We start from the raw sequence: 15,223 nt of genomic DNA on the forward strand, positions 1-15,223 counted from the left end.
TTCATTTTGTCTGTTAATCGAGAGGTTTTGCTTGAAAAGTTTGGAAGGAACCGACAGTAGTAGCCGATTAATCCCAGAAAGTCTCTCAGGACTTTTTTGGTTTTGTTTGTGTCGGGGTATTGAGGACAGCTCTAACCTTTTCCTGTTGTGGTTGAACAGTACCATTACCCACAAAAAACCCTTAAATATTAAACTGCCGATTGAGCCAGTTTGCATTTTCTGGGGCTTGGGGTTAGCCCTGCTTTTCTTAACCCTCTCATGACTGTGTAAAGGTGATGCAGATGATCTTCCCATGTTTGACTGTGTATCACAATATCATCTATATAACTTCAGCAAATGTTCAAGTAAGGATGTAAAATGTTATCTATCAATCTCTGAAATGTTGCAGGAGCTCCATGCCGATCAAATGACAATACTTTAAACAGAAACAATCCTATGGGAGTAGCAAACACAGTTTTTTCTTTGTCAGGTCAATACAGTGGCATCAGCCAATAGCCTTTGAGCCTTTGTTCACATCTATTGTTGACAGGTAGACAGCATTACCCAACCAGTGAATAAGATTGTCAATGCATGGCATTGGGTAGGCGTCAAAGGCAGAGATGGCATTTACCTTTTTAAAGTCAATTCAGAACCATCTTCAATCAGGTTTTGCCACTAACATGATAGAGGAGGACCAAGGACTATTATACAGTTCAATTATATTGGCCACAAGCATTTGCTTAACTTCCTGGATAATGGTATCTTTTCGGGACTCGGTTGTTAGTAAGGTTTTAAATGTACCACTTTGCCTTCCAGAGTGCGTATGTGATGGTAAATATCCTACAGTTTTCCAAGCGCTTCTTTAAACACATCAGTGAACTGTCTTATACGATCTTGCTTCTGGTTAGTACTAAGATCAGGGGAAATAAAGTCAATATTATCCAAATCCTCTGGTAACAGACAAGATAATTACATGGCATTGAACTCTGACAGGTTTTCCCTTCACTCCTTTGAAAGGTTTATATGATAGACCTGTGTTTTTAGGTGACGATCACGCTGGGAATTGTATAGTTACACAGTCCCATTTGTTCCAACACCTCATATGGTCCATGCCACTTAAATATAAGTTTGTACTCAGATGTGGGCAATACCACTAATACTTTCTGACTTATGGAAAAAGATCTCAGAGACTTTTCTGTCATAAGAGGTTTTCTGTTGTTCTTGTGCTTTGGCCATATGGGTTTGTGCCAAAGATCTAACAGCCGACCAGTGTTCATTAAGCCTAGTTGCAGTTTGGGAGACTGGTATTGAGGCTTCTTCTCTCTCCTTCCAAGTTTCCCTCAACATATCCAGTACATCCTGGAGTTCCCCCCCCCATAGAGTAATTCAAATGGGGAGAATCCTGTGGAGGCCTCAGGGTGTTTTCTAACTTCAAATAAAGCCCAGAGAATCATTTGATTCTAATTTCTGGCATCTTGTTCCACCCATTTTCGCAGGATGGTTTTCAGTGTCTTATTAAATCTTTCTACAAGGTCACCTGTGTGTGGATGATAAACTGATGTTTGGAGTGTGATAATATGCAACAGTTTTTTAACCCCCCCATGAGTTTGCTCATAAAAATGCAGCCTTGGTCGGTCAATATTTTGGAGGGACTTTTCCTTTTTAATGGATACTGTAGCAGCCAGATCCTGTATAAAAGAAGGAGGGTCCCATTATCCAACAAAAAATTGGACATGCAAGTCTTTTCGGGGGACCATCTAAGCGGTTCTTCTAGCAAATGAATGACCACTGACAATAGGGACGCAACATATTGTAGTGTCATAATTGTATTAAAAAGACACACCTATTAATATATTAGGAAGAGATTTGTCAAACAAATTGAATGCCACAACTTAATTTTCATAGGAAGGGATGGTATGCACCACACCTTGGATGTACCAGCCAGGGAGGCAGTGTTGATAGAAGCTTACTATGCACACAGAACTTTGAGAGGGATACCCACGCACACAGAGATGTTCTTCCATGGAGTGCAAGTACTGCTAGGATGGGTCCCAGGAAAACAGGGAAAGGTCTTGGGACTGTCAAATGAATTTGTATTCAGAACATGGTGCCCCTCAACCATCACACCAGGCACACACACACATACACATACTGCTATACCTAGAGGAAGTAGTAGTGAGAAAAGATATGGTTATACTGGTTGCTACAGATGACAATAACATGGCGTGGTGATCAATACTATGCATCGATCCTATACTAACACTGACAGGAGTAACAGCCACAGATTTGTTTGCTACAAAAGATGAAGAGAAGGTGGAGATAGTGTTTCAGTTGAGCATGCCCTGTCCAGTACAGATAAAGGAAAGAGCAGTGCCCCAGATGACACAATTGGTGAAATAAGAGACATAAAACACACAGGAGGATTTTCCAAAGAATCTATGGACCAAAGGACCCCATGAGGTGGGAATATTTAAGGGGGCAGCAGGAGCAGTGCACGTTAAGATAAAGGAGGGAGAACTGCTGCAGTGAGTGTAGAAATACCCCCTTTTACGAGAAGCAGATGAGGCACTGCAGCCCTTATGGCAGAAAGGTATCATACAGGAATCTACATCACCATACAATATGGCGATCTCTCAGAAGGACAGGTGGTAAATATATTTTCAGATTCTGCGTACGTAACATCTCCAGTACATTGATGACTAGCAAGATGGGAAAGGATATTGATATTTTATTTGTATTTCGCTCATACACAAGTGTTTCAGAGCGCGACGAGGCAACAGAGCGGAACAAGGGAGAACAAAAACAATGATCTTACTAGGCCCAGTGACATTGAGAATGCGCAAGTGCAGGGGAGAGGGAAGGGGGAAAGTGCAGGGGTGAGAAGTGGAAAGTGCTGAGCAAAGGATTGAAAAAGAAATGGTAGTGCAGCCAGCAAGTGGCAAGTGTTAGGTTTAAGGCACAGACTGATAAGTGCAGAACAAGGGTGAGACTGTAGGGTTACAGATACAGACCCAAGTGCAAGGGTTGCCAGGAGGCAGTGCCGGTGCGTGGCAGGGTGGGAAAGTACCTGGGCCCAAAATCAGAGGGTAACCAGGAGCATGATGCTGAAGCAGAACAGATCAGCAGGCAAGAGGAGGAGAGAAGGCAGAAGCAAAGAGGGAGGTCTTGAAGTGCTTCCGGAATCGGAGATGGTTCTCCTCAAGTTTCAGAGTGGAAGGGAGTTTGTTCTAGAGGGAAGTCCCAGCCAAAGACAGAGATCTACCCCCAGCTTGTTTCTTTGAGAATGACTGACCCTGAGGGAGTTGGAGGTGGAGGAGTGAAGAGCTCAAGAGGGAAGGTATTTACGGAGGGAGGGTTGAAGGTATTTTAGACCCAGGCCCCAGAAAGCCTTGTGGACAATGGAAAGGGTCTTGAATTGAATCCTTGTAGCCACTGGGAGCCAATGAAGAGATTTCAGGGCTGGAGAGATACAATCCCAGGGCTTGAGGCCAAAGATAAGTCTCGCAGTCAGTTCTGGATGAGTTGCAAAGGGTGAAGAGCAGAAGCAGGTAGATTTAGAAAGAGGCTGTCGCAATAATCCAACCTAGAGAGAACGAGGGCTTGAGAGACAGTGAACTTCTGGGGGAAGGAGAGGGAAGGCAGAATACCTCTGAGGAGGTGCAGTTGGAAGATTGACTTTTTAGAGACATCAGAGATGTGGGCAGAAAAACAAAGCGTGGAGTCAAAGATGACCCCAAGGTTCTTAGCCTCGCAGGTGGGGGTAGGAGGAGGGTGAAGGGAGGCCAGCCAGAGAGTGACAGGAGAGGAGGGTGAAGGTGTGCCAATGAGGAGGTTCTCTGCCTTGCTGGTATTAAGGCAGAGATCATTAAACACACCACTCCTGAATAGCAGACAGGCAATCAGAGATGATAGAAGGAGAAGAGGTGGCCGAGGGAAGCCTCAAAATGAGTTGAGTGTCATCCGCATAGCAGTGAAAATTAGAGCAGAGAGCATTAATGTGAAAGGCGTGAGTTGCCAGGTATTGGTTGAAGAATCAGGGTGAGAGGTTAGAACCCTAGGGAACACTGCAGGTAGAGAGGGAGATAGAGTAAAGGACAGACCCAAGTTAGACCTGGGAGGGTCAATCAGAGAGGAAAGAAGTCAGCCAGGCCAGATCCTGATCAGTGATACCCAGGTTGTCACAGAGACGGTTGAGCAGGATGGTATGGTTGACTGTGTCGAAAGGCAGAATAGAGATCGAGTAGGATAAGGACAGAAGGGATGTTAGAGTCAAGGTAGGAGAGCAGGTCTTCATGGATGTTCATCAGAACAGGTTCCATGCTTCTGGCAGATATAAAGCCAGACAGATGGTCGAGGGTTCAGGATAAGTGATGGCACTAGGTACAACATTCAGCATTTCTGAGTAAATTATTAGAAATGCTACCACACCCAGTAGAATTGGCAATAATAAAGTGTATGACCCATACTGGGGGGGAAATATTTTATTTTATTTCATTGGGCAATGAAAGGGCAGACAGAGCAGCAAAAGAAGCAGCATATTTGCCAGAAGGAACACATGTGCTGTTCTCTGGGGAGAAGAAATAAATACCACTAATAGCATTGATGAAAACAACTAAAGAACCAAATGCACCACCAGATGGCTTCAATGCAACTCCAATAGTGCAGACTAATAGAATTACAGGGAGAAGCACTGAATGATGAGAAAGAGCTTTTGAAGAAAAGGTGGTGCTGTCTGTCTCCAACAGATTTGATTTGACGGCAAGACAGCACCGGCAAGGTTGTAATGCCAAGAAAGCTGTTGAATGTGGCTCTGGAACAGCTTCACTACCCTGCCCGCATATCCAAAGAGCATGTGGCCAGAGGGATAAGCGAGGATTGGTTTTTGCCAAATTTACATGAATGTGTGTCTGAATTTGTGAAAAATTGTATAATTTGTTAAAAAAAAAATTTCTTGTCACACTTTAAGAGTGATACCAGGAACATTACTGTGGCTGGAAAGGCACTTCCGGCACTTCCATATCAACTATATCGATATGCAAGATAGATGTACCTCTTATAGACACATGCTTACTGTAGTATGTCCGTTTTCACGTTGACTTGAGGCTGGTCCCTGTGCCCGTAATGACTCCTGATCAGTGGCAACATTTTTAGTGAGAGAAGTATATCCGAGGTGGGGGATCCCAGACGAAATTTGCTCCGACAATGATCAGCATTTTGCAAATGATTTGATTGAGGAAATAAGTTCCCTTCTGGGAATATGGCACAATCTACTTGTACCATTAACTGCCCACAGGCCAATGGTAGGACTGAGAGAATGAATGGCTTTCTTAAAGAGTGCTTTGCTAAGCTAGTAAATTGTTACTGGTCAGAGAATGCATGCGCCTATTTCACTGGCACGTACAATTTCTGATGCTAACTCTTCTCACATCTTAGGGGAGGAGTTTCATATGTACCTCACAGAACTTACAAGATTGCTTGCCTATATATCCGAACAGACAAATTCAAGAGTATGGATAGAGCAAGCAGGTGAAATAAACAGTAGCGAGCAGGCAAGGGAATTACCGCAAGCAGCACTTCTCTATCCAGGAGAGAAGATTTGTTTATAAAAAAAATACATCAGAAAGTGGAAAGAAGAACATTTTACTGGTCCACATACATTGATATACTCAACACCAAGGTTGAAGGTCGCTGAGGATGGGTTCATCTCACAAATGTGTGCAGGGACAAGAGCACTAGCTCCTCCGGAGAAGAGGGGCAGTGCGCAACATGATGGGGAGCATACACTAGCTCTCATTAACTTTTTCCTCAGTAACGTATAAGTCTTCCAGATTTCCCCAAGGTTTAAATACCTTCTCTTGGATAAACTACTGTTTCCAAGAGCAGTAAAGTGAAATTGACTTTACTTACCTTTGTAACTTTCAAGACCCAGCACATATTATCTTACAATAGGGTGCTGGAGTGGTTACTTAGTATCCCCTTTGTCTAGTTTCTCATGTAACAATTTTATGTTACCCTTTCCTCACAGAATGGTTGGTGGCAGTGGTTTATTTTTTACTACCATTATGGGATTTTACTGCGGGCTGCGTTCGCAGTCACGGTAAAGCACCCATGGGAGCCATTTCTGTCAAAATGGCCCGGTCTTCTTTTTTTTCCATTGCCTTGTGGATTGGTCCTTCTTGAGATTTACTCTGCACGTCAAACCAGTTTTGGTCCCTTTGTTCATTTTGTCTTTGGTGGGATTCACGAGTGAAACCCGCCTCTGGCTCCAGGGTGTCTGGCAGGGGCAGGAAGCGAGGGAGGTGCTCGAAACTCCATGTGCTTAGTCTCCTAGGAGACAGGAATGTACTCTTAGGTGATTGGCTGACTTGCTCTCCGGTAAGGACAGCCACCCTGCTGGGTGACTGACAGCTACGCTGGAATGAATGGAAGCAAGCTGCATAAAATGCAAGTTTTTATTGGCTTTGAAGGCAGAGTCGACCACTGGATGAAGGAATCTGAAGAAGAACTCGAAGAAGACACCTAATGCAACTCCTGGACTGTTGGTTTGCCCGGTGAAGCCCTGCTGCTGTGCTGAAACTCCAAATTCGTATCGACAGAGAATCTCCTGCAGGGATGACGTCTCCCTTTGAGTTGGTGGGATCAATCAACTCCAAAGAAAGCCACCTGGACATCCTCTCAACGCTAGTCGAGTATCCACTGCAGTCACTGCTGGAACAGGATCGCCATGGAGAGGAACACCAGTTCGTGTGCATTGCTTTTAAGTTGGCCAAGAGCTCCAGGAAGATCCTCCGGACTCCTAGGAAGCAGGACTGGCCGAGACTGAGCCCCCTCAACAGAGTGTTGGACGCAAGAAGCAAGGAAAGCCCATCTCAACAGCCAGGAACCGCAGTGGTGCTATTTGCAGTAGATGCAAGGAGCTGAAACAACAGCCACTTGTTTGAAGATAGCCTGTTGCAAGCAGCGACCATCCCATTGTAGTGCAGGAGTCCCCAGGCATCCTCCCTCTTGTCCCCAAGACAAAGGTCCAGGAACAACGAGACCTCTAGAGCTGCACAGGAACAGAAGTCATCTGCTGCACTTATTCTTTAACCTAAAGGTACTGTACAGTCAAAGAGAACTTACCTCTTGTTGTGTAACCACTTGTCCTCATTGGAGACTTGCTTGGTTGCATTTGTATAGTTGCTGCCAGCTTCTTTACCTCATAAGCCTAATCAGTGTGTGGCCCTACTTTGATTTTCTTCTATCCTACAAGACTTTTAAAACATTGTGAAAGACTTTCTACTTACCTGCAAGAAGTGCTTCAGTTCACCTAACTTTTGCTAACTTAACATTGGCTGGCCTGCCTCCCTGAATGACTTTTTTCTCCTCTGTTTAAGTATTTTCTGCCTTCCTCCCAGGAAAGGGTTCACTAACTTTGCATTAGGGGGTTATTGAAAGTACTTACCTGATTGAGAATAACTGTGTGGATATTTGCTTTATTCTAACCCCTCTTTTCTTTGACACTTCCCCTGAGAGCATTCTAAATACAAACAGTGATATATTAATGTCAACAGCACCCTAGCTATTGAAGTCACCTATGGGCGTAGGTAGTGCTTGTATGCCATTCCGAATGGGTATTTGCTGATTTAGAAAGTTAAGAGTGTGTATCTGTGAAGTGTATTTGTGTGGTGTTTTACAGTGTTCCCTTCTGAAGATGGCTTTCATTAACTGACTAGTAAATAAATTAATAATCGTTTTATTAAGAAACCCTGTGCGTAAGTGTTTACTTGAATACTTGTCACTGTGAATCTCTGTCTAACTCCCCTACAGCTCACATTAACCCCTCTTGAGATAAGCCTGGCTACTCGTCCACACTACCAACCTGTGTAATACAGACTTATACCAAAGGTTAGATTGCTATTGCCAGGAGGTCAGGATTGTTGTAGTGCACCCAAAGGGTACTGCAAACAGAAAAAGTGGTGCAGCAAATCAAGGAGCAAACAATGCAAGGAGTGCTAAACAGAAAAAGGAGAGCAAATACCTATTGATCTGAGAAAAGTATAGAAAATCTAGCAGCAATTCCTGCTGAGTTTCAACTATTTTTCAAGGAAGCCACTTTTTTCATTTCTTTACTGCTTCCAGGTGTGCAAACTGCAGCTAATGCCAAGTGGCTACAACTCACCAGGTACGAGTTACACCAGTCTGGCCAATTCAACAGCAAATGGCCTAAACACAGTAAAGGAAGAGCTGAGGGCACTACATTTGTTGACACTCTAGAATAGGTACATGTTGGACCTTCTCACTTCCATAGAGGGAGGAGTTTGTGCCAAGATAGGGAGCAGCTGTTGTGCCATAAGGTTCGATGGAGAGGCATCAAATGGAACATTGGGTGCAGCCATCAATGAAATACAGATACTCCATGAGAAGATGACAAACAAAGCTAATGGAGTGCAATCGAACAATTGGCTGGACACCCTTTTAGCATGGGTGCCTGCTTGGCTCTCAGAAGTATTTCAAGTTACTGTCCTCACATTGGTCCTCTTGCTTGTCACCTTCTGCATTGGAAAAACTATTTTGAGACTCTGTAACAAAGGGACAGGACAATTTATGTTGCCCCTGAATGTTGACAGGGTAAATGATAAAAATAAGCCCAATAACAAACTAAGGGTGTAAAATGTATGATGAAGTTGACTGGGTTACAATACCACCAGGAGATATAGAGAATTATGATGCCTATTGGATTTCATGTGGCAAATACCTCCCCTCTCGAGCTCTTCGCTCCTCTACCTCCAACTCACTCAGGGTCAGTCATTTTTCTAAGAAACGAGCCGGGGGTAGATCTCTGTCTTCGGCTGGGGCCTCCCTCTGGAACAGCCTCCCTGCCACTCTAAAACTTGAGGAGAACCATCTCCGGTTCCGGAAGCACCTCAAGACCCTCCTTTTTTCTTCTGCCTTCGCTCCCCCTCTCCTCTGCTGATCTGTTCTCTCTTGGCACTGTGCACCTTTCCACCCTCTGTCTTTTGGGCCCAGGCACCTGCTCATCCCGTCAATCTCCCGCACTGCCTCCGGGCCACCCCTTGCACTGGGGTCTGTATCTGTACCTATACAGCCCCCCTTTTTCTTCCTGCACTTATCGGACCTACCCTGTCTGCTGCCTTAAACCTACCACTTGCAAATTGCTGGCTGCATTACCACTGTTTGTCACCTTTATTATTTATTTATTGTTATTCATCTGTTTCTCCGCTGCTTCGCACTTTCCACCTCTCCCCCCTTCCATGCACTTTTCCTCTCCCCCTTCTCTCATGCACTTGCACGTTCTCAATGTCACTGGGCCTAGTAAGATTGCTGTTTGTTCTCCCCTGTTCCCCTCCCTTGCCTTGTCGCGATCTGAAACACTTGTGTACGAGCGCGATAGAAATAAAATATCAATCAATCAAAAAGGATGGGTAGGGGCGTGTACTGATAGAGGGATCATTGGAAGACTAGGAAGAAGATGGAGGTGACATGAGTAGACTAAAAAGAATATGGATCCCTAAAAAGAAAGCAGCAGAGTGGGGACTGGGAGAAGGAAAAGAGTTAGTTATTGATGGATCAATACAATGGCAGAATAATGTGGTAAAAATGCAAGTTTAGTGTGGTATAAAGTCACAAACATATCAGCTGTGGGATTAGCCCACTAAGATGGGAGAGGGCTTCATTGATAGCCACACGGTTCTATGTACTAGTCTGGAAAATGCTTTAAATAAGCCTCAGAGCATGCTTTTCACTAGAAACAAATTCACATTATAATAACTTGTTTAGTAGCCTGAGAGGCTGGCAACACATTGCAAATTATACATTACCAGGATCATAGGGTAAGAAATTAAAAGCCTTTGATCATTTCAACTTCAAGAAGCGAAGCTCATGGGTGCTGCAGAAAGGCAGCAAATGCACTACCATTTTATAATTTGGCATATTATTTATGAAACTGGTTTGCTGATGGTTTTAAAATGTCCCATGGCAGTTTAAAATTGCCCCTTTGCACATGTGTATCTGCAAAGAGGTTTGAAGAGTTCCTAAAATGCAACATTGAAATGGTAACTTGTCAATGGCTCACAGCTCCTCCAGTGTCATGATCAATTGTATTCCCATGAGAAATGGATGGAAATGACCGGCAGCAGATGAATGAAGATCCGCTGGTCATCTCAAATGTCTCAATGTTTGCTACTAAGATGTGGGAATTAGCGGTTTTGACGTCACAGAAGTGGTCGAGGGTGGTGTGGCAAGGTTTGCAGGACCCAATCATTTCAGGATAATGTATGTCCCACTATAGGGGAATGACGTAGCTCTACCAACTAGCCTCACATGAAGGACTAACCAAATGTTTCAATGTGGTTTGATGCTAATTAGTTTGTATGATTATACAAGCTCTTTTCTTAGGGGCGTATCTTTGACAGCACCGTTCATGCAGTTCTGTTCTGCATTCTGTGTGAATTTTGCTTTCCCAGCTGTGCCTGGGCCCAGAATAAATTATGTTACTACTTGCTTGGTGTACACTCCTTTTTGGATTACTTTTGTAATTTGTATTGGTGAGTTCTGAGGCAATCTGCAGTACACTTTTGTCACTGAAGAAAAAAATATGGAATGATCTACCCCTACCATACATTAAAGGTCACAGAACTCCAAGGCGTCTTGCAATATCCTTCATATGTATGTTGGGAGATATTCTATTTCTTATAATACATGACCACACACTGTCATTCCATTTAACACCTTGTCTCTTGCTTAATATAATGTAAGAGATTTTCTATTTGTTGATATAATCAATATAGAATCTGTTTGGATTTAAAAAAGCAAAAATGCAGCTCCTAATGTGCTGCAGAAAAATAGTTCAAGCAGTTTAATAAAGGAAGTGACAAAATGTTAATTTTGTGCTTTAAATTAAGTAATAACATGAAGTTTCTTGTTCACATGAGTAAAACTACAACAGTCCTTAAATTAAACATTCTACCATAAACAGTTCTTTGTCAATTACTGGCTGACATGTGTCACAGAAAATTGCTCATTCAGCAAGGAATGTGAAAAAGCTTTTCAAGGCTTTAATAATGTGCTTCATATATGTGCTGGCATTCTCTCTGCTGGCTCAAGAAGGAGGCATGGTGACATCAAAACGAAGCGTGATAATTGATTACAGAGCAATTGTGATGTCATTTTCTTATTTCAGGTCAGTTGTGATGTCACAACTAGCCTGTAACAAGAACATTATTTGTAGGTTTGTATACAGATATTGCAGGCTGCCATGAATTATGAAATAAATACTTCTTACTCTTTTCATTCAATCCCAGAGATTTTCACACAAAAGAGGAGATAGTGCGACCACACCCACTTTACCCAAACACCTTCACTGAGAGGTGGCAAGGTCTCCTTCTCACTCTTAACAGTTAATCCTAGTAGTTTTCACTGGCAGGTGGCAATAATGTATCCTGCCCTCACCAATCAATCTCAGGGACTATCACTTAGTTTTCAATTTCAGTGCTTGTTATTCAATGTTTTAGAATGTTTTCTCTCATCCTTCTCCACGTTGTACAGAATTTAAATGTTTTCTCAATGTCATGGTCTTTACTAAATCTATGCCTAAAACAACAGGCAGCAAATATGGGTTAAATATCTATGCCTAAAACAACAGGTAGCAAATATGGGTTAAATAGAAACAAAAGCTTAAAAGTGAAAGCAATACTCTTAGGTATTTTCAATAATTATGCATAGTACTTCTCTGCTGAGGAATCATGGGGTATGAGATATAGAAAGTACAATCCTAAAAGATAAACATTAACACTGTGAAGCTCCATGGGTGGAATGGCATGGGTGGCACCGAAGAGGGTTCAGACGTACCTGTGCTGTAGCGAGGACTGAAGCCGAGGGGAAGGATTGGCCCTCTGTTGTTGAACTGCACCAGCATTGAATTCCCAGAAGACACCACTGAGGGGAGCTGTCCAGAGGCACAGGTCATGTCCAATAAAACGGGTGAAAATGTGCTGCTCCCATCATACACTTTGATGGACTCGGAGATACACGTTAAGGTGGACAGGACACCAACACTGAAATCTAGGAGTACCTGTAAGAGGCAAATAACAAGTTGCATCTCAGTGAACTCAAACATCTGAAATGTAAGACTTAGAATTTACATAACCTTGCTTCGGCACACTTCACGAAATTCAGAGGCCGATTCATGGAATAATTAGCGCGGCGCAAGTGGGCAAAAACGTGCGAATCGCAGTGGAATAGCGAAAATCGCAGTGCAAGTGCGAAAATCGCACGAAAAGCAGCGCACATCGATTCATGGAAGGCCGTGTGCGAGAAAACCCGCGGATGTGCGATAAAAAAGTGCGCGGCGCACGTTGGCGCACAGGCCATCTAACAGCGTGCGCCAGGTCACAGCGAAAATCGCACAGGCCACAGCGAAAATCGCACATAGCGCGGCGCACGCAACAAAAGTAGGCGGAACACGGGCGTAACACTCGGAATGGGGAACAACTTGCCAAAACGTGGGCGTCACGGGGGAAGTACAGGGCACAAGTGCGCGAAACGCCCACACGCTCGCCTACAACACGTATTCATGGAATAGAATAGGGCAAAAAAGCGCACGGTCAAACCAGCGCACAGGCACTAACACGACCGCCACAAGAAAGCAGGCGGTAGCGTCTCTGCGGCTGTAAGAAATGTGCGCCAAAAGGTGCGCCAACAAATAGCACCTATATACTGCCATGATGAATGTCCTATACTGTGGCCCTCCAGGACAAATGACGTGCAAAGGGTGTGGGATGTATTTACCCATGCATCCGAGCCCTACCTCAAAACTGTGCAGTACTGACATGAAAACATCATGATGGCCAGAGCTTCCCAGAAAATGCACAGGGAAATGCATGAAGAATAGGCTGCCACCCATTTTTGCCGATGTTATGGGCACAGAAGGACACTGCCTAAAACCCCCATTGGACTACCCACCCAGTAGTCTGAAACCATTGGGAATGGCAATGCTGATTGCCAAAAGCAAACCCATAACTGTTGGGAATTCATTTTCTTAAATCCCAAAAAGGGGTGCAGTACCAGTACTCACCACTATCCAAAAGCCGGCGTTTTAAAACAACTCCAGATTTTACTTTTTTGTAGAAAACTGAATAAATGAACCCAAAACATGCCAAAGAAAGACATTTTAAGAGGTGGATCCAATGTAAAGTTATATTCTGAAGTGACTTGAAGGTTTATAACAAGACTGGCTGAGCTGTGGATTTCAGCAGTTTAAGTAAATTTGGACTGAAAGACACTAAAAATCTAAGTGTTTAAATTGACTGAGTGACCTACTTTGAGTGTCACATAGGTTGCAATTGTTTAAATGTCATAGTTTTAAACTTAGAATCAGCATTTTAGCTGCATATGTAAACATTGTCTTGACTTAAACTGGGTAACAAAAAGTGACATTTTATCTGAAACCTGGCTTAAGGAACTGAATTCTGCCTGGCAACTACCCCCCATCAGGAGTGAAACTTGAGTCACAGCTGTGTTCCCAGGCCTATCTGCCTTTTGCTGGCCACACTAAGGATATGCCATCTCTCTAATAATTGAATTAAGGGGAGCCCCACAGAATACAGGAGCTCTGAACAAAGCCCTCTCCTGACTCAGGCAGATGGTTTATTGCAGATGTCGTAAAAGTAGCTTCCTCCTGAAGCAAAGGGGAGGAGCACTGCCTGTGAGAGCAAGCTGGCTTGGCAGAACTGGAAAAACCAGAAATTCAACCTTGTGCTGGGGGAAAACCACACCCCTTTGGGGCCAGAACATAACTCTAAAAAGATGAATAACTCGTAGTACGGACTTGTGAAAATTATTTAAATGACACCATAATTCTTGTGATTTTTCTGCCCACATTTTAAGAGGTTTTTAGAACCGGTGGCATGTTCAGGGGGGTTTTAGCGGAAAAGAGGATATTACTCAAAATGTGTGCATGTGAAAAATCTGACACTTCATCAACTAATGTCCATACTCCTTGCCCACATGTGTGTAAATTTGGGGTAATGTCCGGTATTGCAAACCAGTTAAAAAGTGCAAAATATTGCCATTTCTGAATGCAAGCTCCCAGGAAGAGCAGAGTTTGGACAGGGTATACCTCCTGTGATATGTGATGGGTGCGTGTAATTTTAAAACAATATGTACCTCTGCAAATATGTATTTGGTTCAAATCTAGATTTGTGTGTAAGTTGACAGGAGGAGTGGACTTTCTGCAGGCTGTAAAGTGACATCACTCTGACACAACTTAGCTCCCCCAATCAGGGGAGAAATGAAAGCTTGGCCAATGATAAGTGGAGAGGGGCTGGCTAGTGATGCTGCTCACACACACCCATTTTGAAAACACATAAAAGCAGACAGACAGGACAGATAGGGACCTCCAAATCCATTTGCAGCTGGAAGCTCTGTCGGAAAATCCATACTTTACCTCCATCAACCTTCAGAGAGCAGACATAGAGACTTCAAATCTATCAAATATCCAGAACCAGAGAGAGCTGACCCAGATCACTGTGAAGTGCAGAGACCAGAGTCCAGTTTAAAACCTGACCAGATCCATGGCGAGGCCCATTTAACTCAAGAATATAGTGTGAGTACCTAGAAAACTGTGCAGAACCAATCTCTTAGTTAAAATAATATAATCCAAGCTATTTTAATCTAAGTAGAACTGCCTCCTAACTGTCACCTGTCATTTGTAAAGCTGTCACTTGTCATTTTCTAGTTGCAAGCTGCACTTGTCTTTTTTAACTTTAAAATTTCAAATCTGAAAAACGACCTTCACAAAATCGCTCATATCTCCGCCACCGTTTGTCTTAGAGACTTGCAGTAACTTTCATCTGGAAGCTGAGATCCTAGGCTGTCTTAGGACCCCAAAACGATAGTGATAGTCCTTGTAGTTCCTCTGTAATCGCGCTCGGCGCATTCGCAAATTTAGCCGCGATTTGACATTTTACCGCGATTTGCAAATTTCTTCACGTGTAAAAATCTGCTGCTGCTTGCCTTTCAGTTGCCAAAAATTCGTTTAACCTGCTAGTTACTCCTAGGTCCTTGCTAAAGTGAGCCTGGACTAATATTAACTTGATTTCACTCACCCTGAACCTCCTAGAGGGAATTAAAAGCATTTTAGTATATTTTTCTCTTCATTTCCAGCACATTTAAAAGCATTTGGGCCTGTGTTTTCAACTTCTGTAGTCTAAGCTGCTGGGGTGAACTGAATCACATTTGATTG

The 15,223-nt window shown here is 43.4% G+C and overlaps 1 protein-coding gene across 3 annotated transcripts in view; it reads right to left on the reverse strand.

Moving 5' to 3' along the window:
* Positions 1-15,223, reverse strand: part of LOC138503506 (embryonic protein UVS.2-like) — a 283,894-nt gene that overhangs the window by 46,302 nt on the left and 222,369 nt on the right. For all 3 annotated transcript variants that reach the window (XM_069623293.1, XM_069623292.1, XM_069623291.1), the window contains one exon: positions 11,830-12,052. In XM_069623293.1, coding sequence (XP_069479394.1) covers positions 11,830-12,052 — 223 coding nt within the window. The remainder of the gene's footprint in view (positions 1-11,829; positions 12,053-15,223) is intronic.

The sequence above is a fragment of the Ambystoma mexicanum genome, chromosome 11, assembly GCF_040938575.1.
Source record: "Ambystoma mexicanum isolate Mex_15411 chromosome 11, UKY_AmexF1_1, whole genome shotgun sequence".
Taxonomy (NCBI): domain Eukaryota; kingdom Metazoa; phylum Chordata; class Amphibia; order Caudata; family Ambystomatidae; genus Ambystoma; species Ambystoma mexicanum.